This window comes from Ctenopharyngodon idella, chromosome 20 (genome assembly GCF_019924925.1).
Source record: "Ctenopharyngodon idella isolate HZGC_01 chromosome 20, HZGC01, whole genome shotgun sequence".
NCBI lineage: Eukaryota > Metazoa > Chordata > Actinopteri > Cypriniformes > Xenocyprididae > Ctenopharyngodon > Ctenopharyngodon idella.
Window position 1 is genome coordinate 937,111 of NC_067239.1, and position 17,428 is coordinate 954,538.

At 38.9% G+C, this 17,428-nt stretch overlaps 1 protein-coding gene across 21 annotated transcripts in view; it reads right to left on the reverse strand.

Moving 5' to 3' along the window:
• Positions 1-17,428, reverse strand: part of LOC127502223 (polymeric immunoglobulin receptor-like) — a 98,925-nt gene that overhangs the window by 11,890 nt on the left and 69,607 nt on the right. For 6 of the 21 annotated variants that reach the window (XM_051874988.1, XM_051874987.1, XM_051874992.1 and 3 more), the window contains 2 exons: positions 5,713-5,756; positions 4,016-5,605 (listed from right to left, as the gene is read on the reverse strand). The exons of 5 other annotated variants lie outside the window; for them this stretch is intronic. In XM_051874988.1, coding sequence (XP_051730948.1) covers positions 5,351-5,605; positions 5,713-5,756 — 299 coding nt within the window. In that variant the 3' untranslated portion in view covers positions 4,016-5,350. Of the gene's footprint in view, positions 1-13; positions 1,207-4,015; positions 5,606-5,712; positions 5,757-7,472; positions 7,569-8,854; positions 8,944-11,107; positions 11,426-11,604; positions 11,836-17,428 lie in introns of those variants that run through there. 10 more of the 21 variants (XM_051874968.1, XM_051874962.1, XM_051874964.1 and 7 more) reach the window with 10 other exon arrangements.

Sequence of the window (17,428 nt, forward strand, 5' to 3'; positions counted from 1 at the left end):
TTCAGATTCTTACCAGGAATCATCAGCAGAGTGAAAGTCAAGATGATCTTCATTCTTCTCCCTTAATAAATGATCTTCTCTGTTGTCAGCAGATTCAGTTCTTCTGAAGCTCTCGATGTGTGTTCAGATGAGTTTTGAGTGTTTCTTTCCTGGTTACACGTTCAACATGAAGTGCTGAATGTGACGCCCACTTCCTCTGAGAGAGAGAGGATGCAGTAACCAGTTGATAATAAGCATATTCCTCCTTTAATCTTGATAATATTAGACCCTTTAAAATTGACTCTACATCAGTTGAGCTCATAACATTTAGTTTACCTTTGCCTGATAGCCAGATTGCCATTTTGGCCTGCCCAAACTAAAAATTAAGCATCATGTGGATTTGCTTCCTATTTTTTTATACTTAGGCCCTTGAATAAAAAGTATAGGTGAGGACACTTCTCCTAAAATTCTACTCCATTCTTCTAATTGAGATAACAAAGCTTCAAGTCAACCCAAAAAAACTTTCTTTTTGCCAACAAAATGGACACCCCTCCTCTTCCTGTGGATCAAGGTGTGTCTGTTTGTAGCTATTAAACCACAATTCTCCACTGAAGGGTCCTCTGACCTTTTCTCAATGGGATCCCTGTACAAGGTCCTCCAGCTAACTTTATGGGAAGTCACTGATCTGAAACTCTCCTGCCATTTTGATTGTTTTAGTCCCTCTAAAGAGTTCATGTGTGAGACTTTGACACATGTGACAGTGTTTTTTTCCCAGTTCCACTAGGAAAATGACATCTATATCTTCATTAGATGTTTCCAAACCATGTTTAAAATCCATAGGTAAGCATTCATACCCAAACTCATTCATTATCATTCTCTGTGATTTTAACAAAGCTAATCTCTGCCTAAATACAGCACATCACATGCCCCACCAGGGACAGTAACATACTGGACCATTGCTGCACTGCTTTAAAGGATGCATGGCTCTCTGTCCCCAGAGCAGCTTTGGGACTCTCTGATGACTGTTTGGTTCATCTTCACCAGCCTACAAGCAGAAACTTAAATCTGCTAAGCCTGTGGTAAGAACTGTAAAGAGATGGACCAGCAAAACAGAGCGGGTTTTACAGGCCTGTTTCAACTGCACTGATTGGAGTGTTTTTGAGGCTGCAGACACTGATCTGGATGAGCTCACTGACACGTGACATCCTACATCAGTTTCTGTGAGGAGATGTGTGATCCCACCAGGACTTACATATAACAACGACAAACCTTTGTTTACTGCAAAACTCGGACAGCTTTGCCAGGCCAAAGAGGATGCCTACAGGAGCGGGGACAAAGCCTTGTACAAACAAGCCAAATACACACTGAATAAGGAGATCAGTGTAGCAAAGAGAAGCTAGAACACCAAGGGCCTCATTTATAAAATGTTGCGCAGAAAACGTCCTAAATTTGATCTTACGATCATTTCTCAGATGTGCGTACGTGTGATTCATAGAATGAACGAACACACAGAAAACGAGCGTACGCCTCTCTTTCCCATGTGAAATCTATAAATCACAAATGATCTTGAACTTGCGCTCAGCTGAATGGTTTCAGTTCTCCGCGTTTTAAACGACACTAAATTAATGTCATTTACGTATAAAAGATCACCAGTCATCGTCCAAATCCTTGGCGAACTGCAAGAATAGCTTAGATTTCCAAAAACCTGCAGTAATCTGACCAGGAAAAGTGTGTACGTCTGCTCAGACCCTGACGTGGCTCTAAGCACTTCTCCACGTTTTTATAAATATGAGCGTTGGCGTGGATTTAAGCGTACGCACACTCTAAGATCAAATCTGTGCGTACGAGCGCTTTATAAATGAGGCCCCAGCTTTCAGTTACTGACCCAGCATCAGTGTGGAAGGGCCTGAAAACCATCACCAGCTACAAGACCCCATCCCAAAGCACTGTGGAGAACCAACATTTGTCAGACAGGAGGTTAAAGAGCTGGCTGTCTGGTGCAGTCACAACAACCTGGAGCTAAACACACTCAAAACAGTAGAGATGATAGTGGACTTTAGGAGAAACCCCCTGCACTCCCCCACTCTCTATCATGAACAGCACTGTGGAGGCAGTGGAGTCATTCAGGTTTCTGGACACCTCCATCTCTCAGGACCTGGAGTGGGACAATCACATTGACTCCACTGTGAAAAAGGCCCAGCAGAGACTATACTTCCTTCGCCAGCTGAGGAAGCTCAACCTGCCACAGGCTCCGATGACACAGTTTTACTCAGCTGTTATTGAGTTGGTTCTGTGCACTTCTATAACTGTTTGGTTTGGGTCAGCCAGCAAATCAGATATAAGAAGACTGCAACGGACCTTTAGGACAGCTGAAAGGATAACTGGTGTGCACCTGCCCAACCTTCAGGACTTGTACAACTCTAGAGTGAAGAAACGGGCAGGTAACATCATGTTTGCATTTCTGCCGTTACAGATCTCTGTGCAGTAGAACATCTAGGCATAAAAACAGCTTTTACCCCCATGTCATCTCCAGCCTAAACAGCTGTAAGGAACCCCGCATCGGCCCAAAAACGGAATCCGACGGCCTGGGCGAAGGTTAACGCGTGTATGCCTTTTCAGCGCATCTGTGAAGTTCACTTAATTTCACTCGTTTAATCTGACTCCAATTTTAAATGATTATTACTCTTAGGTTTTGTTCCCAATTGGAAATTAATCATTTGTTATGTATTAATTTTGATTTTTGATTATTCTGGGTATCTCATAATTTCAATTATTCGTTCATTACAGTCTCATCATCGCTTAGAGAAATTCACATCGGCCGACTGCGTTCTCACGGACATAAATTCGCCAGTTTATGATCTAGTCAGAGGATGCAGAGTTAACTAATGCATTTGAGTCGAACCGCCACATGCTTGCTCATACAAAAATACAGTTTTCTTAGTCACGATACTGCAACTTGCTAATTCAATAACAGACAAACTCAAAAAGTCTCATGATGTGCCAATATGCTCCTTTCATGGGGCTCTCTGGCTTGGCCTGTCCTGACGCAGATTTACGGAAATGACGGACTCCATAATCTACTGGTCATAATGATTTCAGAAGAATCCAGAGTAAATCAAATATAACATTTTATTTGTCAAGTAAAAATGTATCATGTCAATTTCATAGTTGGACAATTAGAAGCCAATTCAGAAATAATAAATGCATAACATCAACTGAAATGCACATGCACACAGTGGTGGATTAGTGTTTGAAGACACTTGTCCACCACTGTGTGGGGGCTTCTGGCTACAGAAAATCCCCCCTTCCTGCTTTGCACTTTACCTTATATACCAAGACCAGAACAAAAGGATTGTAAATTTTTATTACACCAACACCTGTTTTGGGGGGAGAGGAGTGGGTTTTCACAAGTGACACCACCCAAAAGGAGGACAGAATTCTCCTTAGTTTTCAATCTTCTTCATAATACCAGTGACTGCTGTGAAATTGAGACCATTTTACCAATCGCACTGAGACATTTAAAATGATACCAAACATGAAAGGAATAAACAATAGATACACCAGATACATTATACTTCTTGGAGAACTTTCAGTGACTTGAGTCAGGGGGAAAGGAAGGAGGGTGTGTGTGTTTTGGGGGGAGGGCTATTGCCTCCTGTAGATGTGTGAGGGCAAGGCATTGTCCTATGCTATTTCTTTGAGATCTTCTCTCCAGATAAGCTTTATTGCTTTATTGCAGGGTGCTTGATCTCAGTTTTTGTCTTAGCAGGAAAATCAAGTCTTACACAGCTAACATAGCAATTACACCTGTTTTTAGTATTCACTCTTAGTACTTGAGAGAGAGTAAAAGATTAGTTGTAACTTTCTTTTTAGATTAGTTGTATACAATATATATATATATATATACATATATATGCATTTATGACCTTTTCTGTGATTGGCCAGTTTGTTGTGATTTTTTCAGTTATTTACTGAATTGAATTATTTAAAGGTGTTAACTGTTATCTTACACTGCAGAATGATAACTTTAAAAGGATTAAATTCATCACAATTATTTAATGAATGAAAGAATGAAGCACACAAAAAAAGGTATGACAAAGCCTTAAAACTGACAAACTAACAGCTAATCAGCATAATCTCAATTATTTTCAGACAATTAATCATCAGACGGATTTCATAATTGTAATAGCCCTAATTTTGGGTTGACATCGTGACCCCCACTAGCCCCATATAGATTATGAAACTCCACAGATTCATTTTCTTTGTTCACATCAATCGATCTCATCTTGAGACTTCTGTGGTAGCTGGCATTGTCCATCTGTGATGTCCTGAAGTACATCGATGTAGCGTTTTGAGTTTGTAGCTGTTAAATACCTCCATTTGCTAACTTTTAAACCGCTCAATGACACAGGCTTTTTTTGCATTGTAAGGAAGGTCATGTTGTGATAATCCAGATCCATGCAGAATTTATGGTTTAAAAATTTGTGGGTGGAGCTCCAGTGGTGTTGTCATCAGTCTCAGGGCTGTTGCTGTAGCAGTAGACAGATGGAGATTCTTGAGACATGGTGAATGAATGTAGCGAGTGTACCGATCTGCAGCCGTTTTAATGCCTGTAATATGTGGATGGACTTAAGAGGCAGTCTTCAGGGTTGGCAACGCCCTCTTCAGGTGAAACTATTTCACCTTTACAGAACTGTAGCGATCATACATGTCACACTATCTGAACACCTACAGATAAAAATGTTGTCAAGCATACAAACATCTTTCCACTGAAACAAAAATTTCATGTCATAGTACATGTGATGCTCAGACTCAGGAATAGGTCATGTACGTTCGCGGAGCTTTGTCTTGTTGTTGCAGCAAAATATATAAACACAGTCGTCTGGTAACTTTTTAGTATTGTCCCCGACCACACCAAGGACTGACACCATCTCGTGTCAGGAGTCATGCCGTCCCACTCAGTGATGTACAACGACTCGTCACCACTGTCATTCAAATCTCTCTAAATGTAATTTCTAAAACATTGACCAGTCAAATCAGGCATGGTTCCTGTGAGTAAAATCATCTCCAACATCCACAGCGTAGAGTTTCACAATCCACATCACCTTGTCAAACACATATCTTCCTACACGATTACCAGACATTGAGAAATCATGTTTCACAAAATCCACATCTTCATGAAGAAACTTTGTCAAGCTAACATTTTGTTTTTTTCCTCAGCACAAAAACCAGTTCCTCTCTCTTTTCCACAGACCCTAAAATATAAGGCAAAGGAGCATCACTGAAGAAGACTAACAAAAAAAACCACTCAAACTTTATGCCAGAAAAAAGGGTGATAAAAACATTCATTTATATTCTCTGCTGTGGCTCGTCAAGCAGTGAGATGACTGACAGCAGCGTATTCACTGTAATCCTGATTATTCCTGATACTGACACTGTCAGGACAGTCTGATTCCTTGTGGAAATTCACCACTGCGTAATTCAGATCCTCAGCAGGTGTGATGAAGCACTGAGAGTCACCAGTAGCTTTCTGAACTGTAGCGTAAACACAGTTAGAAGAGGGGTTTGTGGGTAATTGTTTGTGAGTGTCTTTAATCTCCTCATAATCGCAACCAGTATGAGAAACCTGAGGAGAGACAGAGAAATTATTTACAGCTCTGAAGATCGTTAGGATGGAAGGCATTAGAGATTAATATCATTATGAATATAAATCAATACAGTAACTGGACTCACCACTTCATGTTCTCCTGGTCCAGTCTGAGATGGCGAATCACCGCCTGTCAAAAACAAGCATCCTAAATTAATGACATTACTGTATATCACAATTCAACACTGATGTTTTGTGTAAATGTTTTCACACATCATCAAGTATCTGTATTTTGCTCATGTCATGTATATATAAGGCAGCCCGCACTAGGCGAGGGTGTCCTTCTCTGCAGATAACCTCTGTCTGTATTTGAACGACATTCTTGCAAGAATAAAATTGACAAAGACATTTCTTGAGTGTTCGTTTCATTACATTTTCACCACTAAGGAACAAAATAATTTTTCCACAACAGCTCCCAGAGAGCCTAACAACCCAGCATACTATCTTACCGCCTAGCCGAGCTCTGGGAGCGGCTCTCTAAAACAAGAGGAGAGCTAACTACGTTCCATGCTCAGGACAGCTTACAAGGAGGCTCACAGAGAGCCTACAACTCACAATCTCTATCCAAGCAGACCTCAAAGGAGTGGAAGCCTCAATAAATGTAACTCTCTCTAGCGAGACTTAAAAGCAGTTTGTTTAGTGGCACGGAGAGCCAAATCTGTGGTGTGGCGCAGCTCCTGTACTGCCTCAGGGGGGAGCCCCTGGCCCTGAAACACAGCCATAGTGCGCAGCGCCGCACTGGCCTGACCTACTGACGCATATGCTCTGCCATTAAGGCATGAGGTGACGTGCAACGGTTTAGTAGGCAGAGACGGAGCCTTCGATACGGATGCCTCACCCACTGAGAGATAGCTAGCCAGCATCTCTTCAGTCGGAGGCATCGATGCATACCCTACCCAATGGATGCGAGCTGGCTTTCCTCAAGATCTCTCCACCTCAGTGTGAAGATCTGGGAGAAAGGGAAGGCTTGTACGAGCTGGACGATTATGTCCCGACAGGAAATGTTCAAAGAGGAGGCTACGAGAGAGCTCACGCTTCTCGCGTTTCCATGGCAGATCTAATCTCACCGTAGCATGGGACATAACCTCCAATAACTCGTCATATGTGGGGCAGGCGGACTGAGAGCGCTCGGAAATATCATGAATTTCATCAGCCTCATCCTGTGCGCCATGGCTCGAAGCCAGGAGCGCGCTCGCTGCCGGATCACATGACGTGAGAGACAACACGTCATCACAATCCAGCTGCTCGCTCTTGTCAGCCACAGATGAATGAGAAATATTCATACCTTTCTCAAATTCATCCGCAAGCTACATCTGTGAGCCCCATGACCTCAGTCTCCTCCTCACCTCAGCCAAAGCAGGTCTTGAACTATGGCTGTCCTAATTCCCTCAAAAAAAAGAGGGACAAACAACAAACTTTCTCACAGGGAAGCACTCACAATGCACGCAAACAGCCCCCTGGAGGACTGAGCGTGCATGCTTCTCGCCCATGCACATACCATGTGTGTCATCAGGGGTCAGATAACACTGACACAGAGGAACACACTGCCTAAAAGACTTAGTGCTAGTGCTAGCCATAATCGCCTTATTTAGACACACGTTCAAACAAACAGGAATTCTGAAGACAAGAAAGAGGATTCTGTATTTCACAGGCGCTCATTTATACTCATGGTCGCACCAGTGATGACGCCATAGGCTGCGGCCTACCAACTTCAACTTAATTTTCATGTTTAGACTCATGCTTCAGACACTGGTAATGCTTGAGGCATTCCCTCCATAGTGACCTGTTTTAAACTGGGTATAAATGGAGAGTTTCTGCATATAAAGTAGTAAAGAATGAGTTTTACCTCGAGACTGATGCTTCTTACAGAGAAACAGTAATGAGAGTCCAGAGATGATCAGAACCAGAAGAACCAGAACCAGAAGGACCATCAGAGAAGAGCCTGAAAACACAGGAGAAATAATCAGAGAATCTGATCACTTTGAGCTGAATATCAGATCAGATCATGAGCGTAGCTTGACGTTTGGAGAAGGATTGATCAGACCATGATACTGGATTTTAAGAGTTGCCAGGTCTGAGTAACAAAACTAGCCCAATGGCCAATCAAAATATCCCAAAAAGAAGCCTAATGACCATATCCCATATATCAAAACTCAAAATATGCCATTCCCATACCTAAAATACATATTTTACAGTTAGTTTTATGCAAATTGAAAACCACTATATCGTAGTGATTATAAACAGCTCAAAGGCTCTCAGTGTCCCTATATAAAACTTCACATCTAGCACATCTTTATCATTGGTAGAATGTGAAATATTTCAATTCAAGCCTTTCAGTCAAACACAGTTTATACATTATGTTAAATTTTTAACCCATGGGGGAAAAATTTAAACCAGTTTCTAGGTTTCACATTGTACATTCATGCTCACAGTTTAAATAACGATCTTGTCTCACACGTGTGCATCAGTTGTGTTTGTGTATAACTGAATGTACCAGATAGTTTGTCCTAAATAGACTTTTTGAACCATTTATAACAGCAAGTATGTAAAAATGGCATATTTTTCACTTAAACACGTTTTCCACTATGGAATGCCAAAGCTGCTAATAATTAATAAATAAATAAATAAATATAGAGAGAAATGTAAAAAACAAAGCAAGTAAATAAATATCTAAATTATTATACAAAGAAATGTAAAACAAAATATGTATACCTTTATTACTTTACTTATGCATAATTGTATTTTTTCCACATTTATTTTTTTCATTTATTTATTTATACATATTTTTATTTCCACATTTATTTATTTATTTATTTATTTATTTGTGTATTTATATCTACATTTAATTATTTCCACATTTATTTGTTTATGTATTTACTTATTTTACATTATTCATACATTACGATATGGACAAAGAAATGTATAAATAAATAAATGTGGAAAATAATTAAATGTGAAACTAAAATGTATAAACACATTTTATTTTTATTTTTTTTACATTTCTTTGTATATTTATGTATTCATTTTACCTTTTTATATTACCTTTTTATATTTCTTTTTATATTTATGTATTTATTTATTATTCAGGCAGCTTTGGCATTCCATAACGAACCATTATTATTTATTTTAGAGTTGAAAATATGATTATTTTTATGTTTAGTAATATATTTCAGCTGCTAGGGGCGTTACACACATTGATCACATGTTTGTATTTCAGCACAAGATCACCTGATGATGTGTTCAGAGACGGCAGTGATGTAGAAGTTCTGGAAACGCCTGTGAACGGTGAAGATTGGACTGATGAGAAAGAAGCAGCAGATGATGATGATGGTGATGAAGATGGTGATGATGATGCCTCTGAAAATGATAAAATTAATTGTTAAAATATGCTTTTTTCACACACAGAACTTAAAACTAGAAAAAACTGTTGCTCTCCAAATAGACAAGGAATCCGTTTTTGTCTATTTGGAGCACAACAAGTGAAAAGTGCATTTATTTTAGAGTTATTCAAAAAGTGCAAAGTGCATGTGAAGTAGGAAACTACTTAAAAACTACTTGTTTTAGTACTGCTGCCAGTTCTTTTACCACACTTGTACTATAGTTAACTGCAGTTTAAGGGAGCTCAAGGGGCTTAGTTTCCAGAAACTCGAACAAACAAAGTTTCTGTGCATCAGGAAATTGAATTCTGGGTAGTAAATGTGTGAATGACATCAGTAACATGTATCTTTAACATTAGAAAATGGTGTGAAGTTCAGGGTGTGAAAACGATCAAGAAGGTTTCTGGCCGCACACTGAATCCAGTACAGACTGAAGAACTCTAGCAAAACATTTATTATTTTATAAATTGCATCGTGCAAAAACTGCAAATTGCATGTGAATGAAAAACCTGCAGTTCTACTGCATCCAGATGACCACACCTGTACTAACATTAAAAACTGTAACACTGTGTCCAAATGACCACACTAATGCTGCAACACCAAACACTGCAGTGATACGAGATGAACACACACAGAGAACTAAAAACTGCTTCAAACTGCATCAGATCTCCAGCTCCTGCATTCACACTGATGAAGAAACATCAGACGCTGACAGAGACACTGTAAGTTTCAGGAACAGTAAGTAATAAGAACGTGAAACGAACAAATATCTATAACTGTAAAACAATTTTAGAGTGGTCACATTTATAGAATAAAATGAAGAATAAATCAAACACACAAACACTGTCCACTGCTTTACTATGTGTGCAGTTTCTCATTGTGCAGAACAGCATCATTTCTACATAAAGATGCACTTTTACCTGCATAGACTGAAATCATACGAACTGCAGTTTGTGGTTTTGCTTCTTTAAACAGACAGAACATCTACATTAAAAATAATCCAGTGGTTAATCCTGCTTGAATAGAATCAGCTTCAAACCTCAGTGATTTTAAGCAACATGATGAATAAGATCCAGTGATCTGCTGAATAGATGTTAGTCACGGTTTTCAATGACCTTGAGAAAATCATCCGTACCTGTAACTCTGATCAGGACTCGTGTGATGAAACTCTTGTGTCCTCGATCAGACTGAACTCCACACCAGTATTCTGAATGTTGTTCAGTCACATGACTGATGCTTCCCGTCAGGAGCTGCTCTTCTCTGTCATCATACAGCTGGATCTTTCCCTTACGGATCCATTTATTTGTCTTTGTCACAGACGACTCTTCAGCACAGAGATCATCTCCAGATCTCCAGCAGAGAAACTTCACATCTCTTCTGTGGGATTGTGGGTATTTGCAGCTGATGTTCACAGATCCTCCTGCAGCAGCTGATAGACTGATGCTCTTCACACAACAATCATCTGTTTGAGATCCAAATAAAGAGCAGCAATGTTAGAATTACCAGATAAATTCATGAATTCTGTCAAATAATGCATAAATGACTGAAAGCGTCTCACCGTCCCTGATGTCAGATTAAACTCAGAGAAGAAACTGTATTCTTTAGAAACTTTGACTGTAATGTTATATTCTCCAGAGTCGTTCTCATTCAGCTCTCTGATAAACAGACGTAAGAGACCTGCAGATCTGTCATCATGAACGGAGAATCGTCTGTCATGTTTCCATTCTGCTGCTCTGTTAGTGTTTATTACAGTAAAACATTGATCTGCTGCAGATTTACAGACATATTTCTCATGGTTCTTGTGTTTCTTCTCATATTTGAAGTTTATAATGATGTTTCCTCCTGAATATCCTCTCACGCTCCTGATTTGTTGAGCTGTTAAACACAAACCCAGATAATTTGTCGTTTTGTTCTCAATATAAACACATTTATCTGTCACTTTGCTGCAACATCTGATATGAGTGTAAATCTTCCATCAGGAGATAAAAAGGTTATTGATGGTGTCTGATATGAGTTAGACGTGTGAACGGCAGTAATTACAGTCAGTGTTGAGTATCGTGATGTTCTGGAGATCGTCACGGGTTTGAGGGTCTCAGTTACTCACCTGTTATAACCTCCAGATTCACTTTAGTGTAGGGATCTGATCCAGCTCTTTCAGTTCCACAGTAGTACGTCCCAGAATCATGTTCACTCAGATCTCTGATGGTCACAATGAAGACTCTTGATGTTGTGTCGTCATACAGAGAAAATCTACCCTTCTGAACCCATTTATATTCCTTTTCAGTCTTGATTTTATCTGTGCATGTTAACCACTGTCCTTTACAAAAATACTTTTCATTTCCTCTATATCCTTCATCATATCCACATGTGATCATGACTCCTCCTCCTGAATATCCTGTCACTCTCATGGAGCTCACGACACCTACAACAAACCAGCATTTAATACAAGACTAATATATACTGAAATGAGATTCATTTTAAAGCGTCTTTAAAGGTAATTTGACCATGTTAGTTCTAGATAAAGACTTTTGTTCATTATTTAATCTCTGTTCTGCTTCTTCTGATGTGATTGTTGATCAGGACTTGAGTTCAGATTCTTACCAGGAATCATCAGCAGAGTGAAAGTCAAGATGATCTTCATTCTTCTCCCTTAATAAATGATCTTCTCTGTTGTCAGCAGATTCAGTTCTTCTGAAGCTCTCGATGTGTGTTCAGATGAGTTTTGAGTGTTTCTTTCCTGGTTACATGTTCAACATGAAGTGCTGAATGTGACGCCCACTTCCTCTGAGAGAGAGAGGATGCAGTAACCAGTTGATAATAATCATATTCCTCCTTTAATCTTCATTATATTAGACCCTTTAAAATTGACACTTCATCATTTGAGCTCACGCCATTTGGTTTACCTTTGCCTGATAGCCAGATTGCCATTTTGGCCTGCCCAAACTAAAAATTAAGCATCATGTGGATTTGCTTCCTATTTTTTTTATACTTAGGCCCATAAATAAAAAGAAGAAGCAAGGACACTTCTCCTAAAATTCTACATCATTCTTCTAATTGAGAGAACAAAACTTAAAGCCTATCACAGTAAAAAAATTAAATAAATGAAAAACAGTTTCTGTTTTCCCACAAAATGGACACACCTGTGGATCAAGGTGTGCTCTGTGTCTGTTTGTAGCTATTGAACCTTCGAACAAGCCTATAAACATAGCAATGAGACATGAACATGAAACTACAAAATAAGACATGAAACATGAACAAAACTAGATGTGACATGATCAATTTAAACTATTTGCACATAATATTTTTTTTTAAATATATTCACTCTCATTTGTGCCTAATATTTCAAAAATGCAAAATGTTTCTCGTCTCACATTCAGTTATGAATTACATTAATCATAATATTAATCAAATAATAAAAGTTTTCAATTTAAATTCAATTTCAGTTTGTTGAGTAGTTTGCATGAGTGGATATTACTGTTGGTTGCTGAATATTTCAGTCATAAATCAGTTGTTAAATATTAAATGTTTAGCTACTTTCTCTGCTAAAATGAAAGTGTCACATTGTAATTCACACTCATGTTCTGTGAACAGGAAGCCCCGCCTTCTTTGATTTGGTTGGCTAGCTCACTCATTCTGACAGTGATGAGCACTGTTAGACCGCTGAGGCAGACCAATCAAAAAATTTAACTTTTTAAAAAAAAAAATTGTCACCCTAACAACAAACAGAGCTGTGCATAATGGAGTACAGCAGAACGACATCAATAATATCAAATATTAAAATTTGGACAATTTGGGGGCAATTTGGCCATTTCTAATTATTGAGAAGTTTACAGTGGTTACAGCTCTGCCTTAAGTAATCCTCATTGATGCTGACTTCAAAATTTCCAAGTCCACAACAGGATTGTGCAACAGAGGTTCTTCTCTTACCCAAAGGCCTCAAACATCCTTGAGATTCCTTGATTTACTTACATTTTTCCAGGCTTTCATCATTGAGCGATAGAAAATTGTCAAACCAGACAAATCCACTCTTTGAGTGTCCATAAGGAAAAGATGTCGGTCTAGCCCCATGATGCCCGCTTTTCTCAGGAGGCACAAGCTACTCCAGCCCAGCTTACATCTTTTCCATAAAGTAGTCTTTTGCTGTCTGAAGTCTAAAAGTCTTTATTCTGCTGTTAATGTCCACCAATCCATGGCCTCCTTCTTGTCAGGGCAGATATTACACAGATGCTTTTAGCCAATGCTGACCAGACCAAAGAAACATTTTCCATCAGTTCCTCAGGGGGTTCTAAGACAAGTTTGTTTCAGACTGAAACTCTTCCCCTGAATGATAGCTGGGGGAGCAGCCAATGCCAGCTTGAACAGAACCTTTTCCACCAGGCATTCTCAATTATTCCTCTTATATTCCTCTCTTCCTAAATATACCCCCAAATACTTTAGCCCAGATCTTCCCCACAGTAATCTACCTGTGCCAGACATTTGCTGGAATATGGTGTGCCCTATGAGCTCAGGTGGGCTGTAAGCAAAACAGACTGTTTTAGTGTTGAGTCATTTTATAATCAGCAGTGTTTGAGTGCTTAAACTGCCTGAAGCATTAGCTAATGTGTTTGTCTTTCAGTGGTGCCATCTGACATCATGATGTATTCCTCCAATCTCCCGCATGGTTCAGATTTCTCCATTATGAGCATGAAGCTGCTCTCATACATACATACTCTAGATCTGGACTGAACAGGAACAGCAGGATCTGCGTCAGCCGATTCAGAAATTATAGGTTTTTCTAAAATGAAGAACAATGAATATCAAACTATTTGAAACATCTCACCTGTTGGGTTGTTCTGTACGGTGTCTGGAGGAGAAGACTTCATTTCGCTCTGATGGTCTGAGCTGGTGAACATGCGGTTGACACGACAGGCTTCGTCTCATCTGTCAACTCCATGATAGAGTCAGAGAACATCATTTCTGAGGTGAAGCTGATCAGCCTATCGACAGAGACTCCACTCCACTGCACTCAGTGAACAACACAGAAGTTGCTGACATGTTGCTTGATTATACTGGACACAATGGGCCTCATTCATGAAATACGAGCAGAACCGTTTTTTGTGTTTGTAAATCCATTCTGACGTAAATTTTTGGATTTATGAAAATGTTTGTATTTTCAAAATGTTAGTTGATACGAAAGAAATTTACACCTGTTCCCGACCACGAGTAAATGGTGCGTAAAACATTAAAGCATTCTGTGTTCTTATAAGTAAACTGATGACACTGCATTTTGATGCACTATGTACCATAATAATATTTCACGAGTTGGTTTTCCCTGTTTTTTTTTCATAGCTGACAAGTTTCATAACTTTTGGTAAAACGCAGCGCTCGTCACTGTCACTTTTTACCCAGCCGTCCAATCACAGTGGAGGAGGGACGGGACAAGTACTACACCAACCAATCATCTTACTTATACAACTGAACAACAATGGAGAAGGTTGCTGCGTTTTTGTTCAGTAGTATTCTTCAAAATGAGATATTAGTAACACTTTACTGCCGTGGATATTCCAAATCGAGGCAACCAAAGTATCTCAGCTGGAAAAACACTGCACCTCCAGAGCGCTCTCAAGCGCCACCAACTGGCCGTTTTCAGAAGAGCACCAGGCATTTTTCAGCTGGCTAAGAATGCTTTGGTGGACACATATTTATTGTTAGGCATATGGCCTATTGGTCTCTTTTACATATAATGGAGCCAATCATGGGAAGGGAGTCAGGAAGATTCCACAGCGTTCATAATTTGCGTAGCTGTAATTCATAGGCGGGGATTATGCTAATTGTGAACGAGCCTGCACGCTCAATCTATTTATGAATGATTGGAATTCATTTACATGTTTAACTATCAAATCTGATGTTTACGAAGTGTTTGTGCATCTGGAGGAGAGTTTTCTGAAAGGTCCTTTTTATGTGCAAATTACTCTGAATTTACTCATATATTCAAGTTTCATGAATAAGGCCCATTGTGTATGAACTCAGAGTATGAATAGACTTTGTGAACACTGTGTATCTGAATCGTTTAGGTCAGTAGAATCACTCTCTGATTCGCTATACTGGCTCTCACTCGACTAGATTCGCCTCACTCATTCGAAGCTTATGCAGGCGCACTTTACAAACCTGCTGCGCTGTGACGTCATGCTCGAGGTGTTCACATTTGTTGTTTTTTACGCATTTCACAGCTGAATGGAACAGCACACATTTCTGCCCTGTTTTATGGTCACTTTTATGGAGTTAGAAGTTTTAAAATGAACACTAATTCTCTTGAAAACAAGAGTGTCAAGAGCTGATGTTATTTGATGTACAGTATGTGGTATCTGACAGGTGACTGAGGGTCTGACCCATGTCAGGAATGCAGTAACACTGTTTACTCATTTAAGGCCCCGATATACTTTAAGCGAAATTGAAGACATGGAACACAAGACTTGTATTTGGAATAATAGTTTTATTGTACACCATAATAAGTGAAAACTGGTTTAAATATAATATATATATTTACTAGATATGATGAGCAGTTATGGTAATATTCTCAATTACAGTGATTTCTGTTTAAATCATGGGTTCATATGCCAGGAGTTTCACACAGTTGTAAATGTCATACCTCAAAACATGGTGATATTGGATTGTTTCACACTATTCTGAGACATTCTCTCTCCTATTCTGAGACTATTCTATTCTATTCATAAATGTAACAACATCAGCATATTAGAAGTGTCTTCATTGATATTCTTCATCCAAATTGGATCAGATGTCAATATAGTGTTAAAGATTTTGAGATTTTGAAGGACTTGAAGGAGATAAGAATGGGTTACCTTATTTTTTCAATTTTCCCTACAGTAAAATAAACATCATTTTAAAATAATGGATGACATATATCCGTCCAAAGAATTTAGAATTTGAAATTGGGGAACGTTCAATTTTGTGAGAATACATTGAAACTACTGAGCGCATCTTTTTTTGCTGTAACTACTCAAAGCTGTTCTGGTCTCAGTTGAACAATAAAATCCTGCATCGACATCCATGTGAACACCATTAGCTGTAAACAAGTTACATTTGGGGTCCTCAAGAAGGATTGTACACAACACTAACCTTTTCGGATTTGCTAAATTCTTCATTCATAAATGTAGGTTTTTGAACAATCTTTGTAAAATCTTTGAAGTGACTCTCATGAGCGCAGAATTGTGACGAATGTTGATCTCGAGTGATGTAATAAAAGTCACATTAATTCCAATATGACTGTTCAGACTGAGGTCACATTGCAAAACATCTGACCTCTATTGGATTTAGCTAAGTGGCCCATCGAAAATCAAAAAGATCAAATTCCATGTTTTTGTGCCGTTCACAGTCATGACAAAAACAGATCTGAGTCACATAGGAGAAGAAGAATCTGATTTGAGCCTCATTTAGCTGCAGTCTGCACCTTACTGTATTTAATAGTTTTCTGTTTCATGTATGATACTGTATGTCCATCAGTTTACACTGTAATGACGCTTGCAAACTCACGCGCAAGCCGTGAATTGGTCTGTTTTAAACTAAAAGACGGACAACAGGTGTTTTCTCATGCTGAGAAATAAGCAGATGTATGAAAATATCATACATGGTGTTATAAAAATAAATGACAGCGGATGAGATCAGTTCCTTTTCTCTGTTTTTATTTGAGCTCCACAAGATGAGACGTGATGTTACAGGAACATTCTCTTGCCTTTTACTGTCATTGTCAGGAACTATTTTTTTAGTGGAAGGAAAGCATTTAATGAATTTACTTTGAAAAAGTAACTAATTTATATACATTTTTGGTGTTAATACTTGTATTGTGTGGTTTTATAAAAGCAATAAGGTACTGGAAGTGTGCTGTATTGTGAATAAGTCACGGCTGAAGGGGTTGTAGGCAATTCACAATACCACAGCCTCTTCTTTACCCGATTTAGGAATCAGTGTAATCCATAGTTCTTTGAAAACATATAAAAGAAATTCTGAGATATCTTCTTTAAATTCTTAAAATTCACAGGTCAAACCATCATTACCTGGTGCTTTATTATTTTAATTATTATTTTATATTATTTTAAAGTGGATCTAGAAAAAGAGCAGTGTTACCTATATTATTATCCAGACTTTCTGTCAGTCTGAAGGTCTAAGAGAGAGACTAACCCTTACTGACAGGTGTGTGAATGTGACAGGTAAGTGGGGTCATGTGGTGACATGTGACATGTAAGTGGGGTCATGTGGTGACATGTGACATGTAAGTGGGGTCATGTGGTGACATGTCCTCCCAGGCTGATGGAAGAAGATCATCTGGACATATTAAAGAAACATGTTTGGACATGGCCTTCCTGGGATGTGTTGTCCATTGGTCGGATGTTTAGGGTTTGGGTGTATGTTAATGATGTTGTGGCTATGC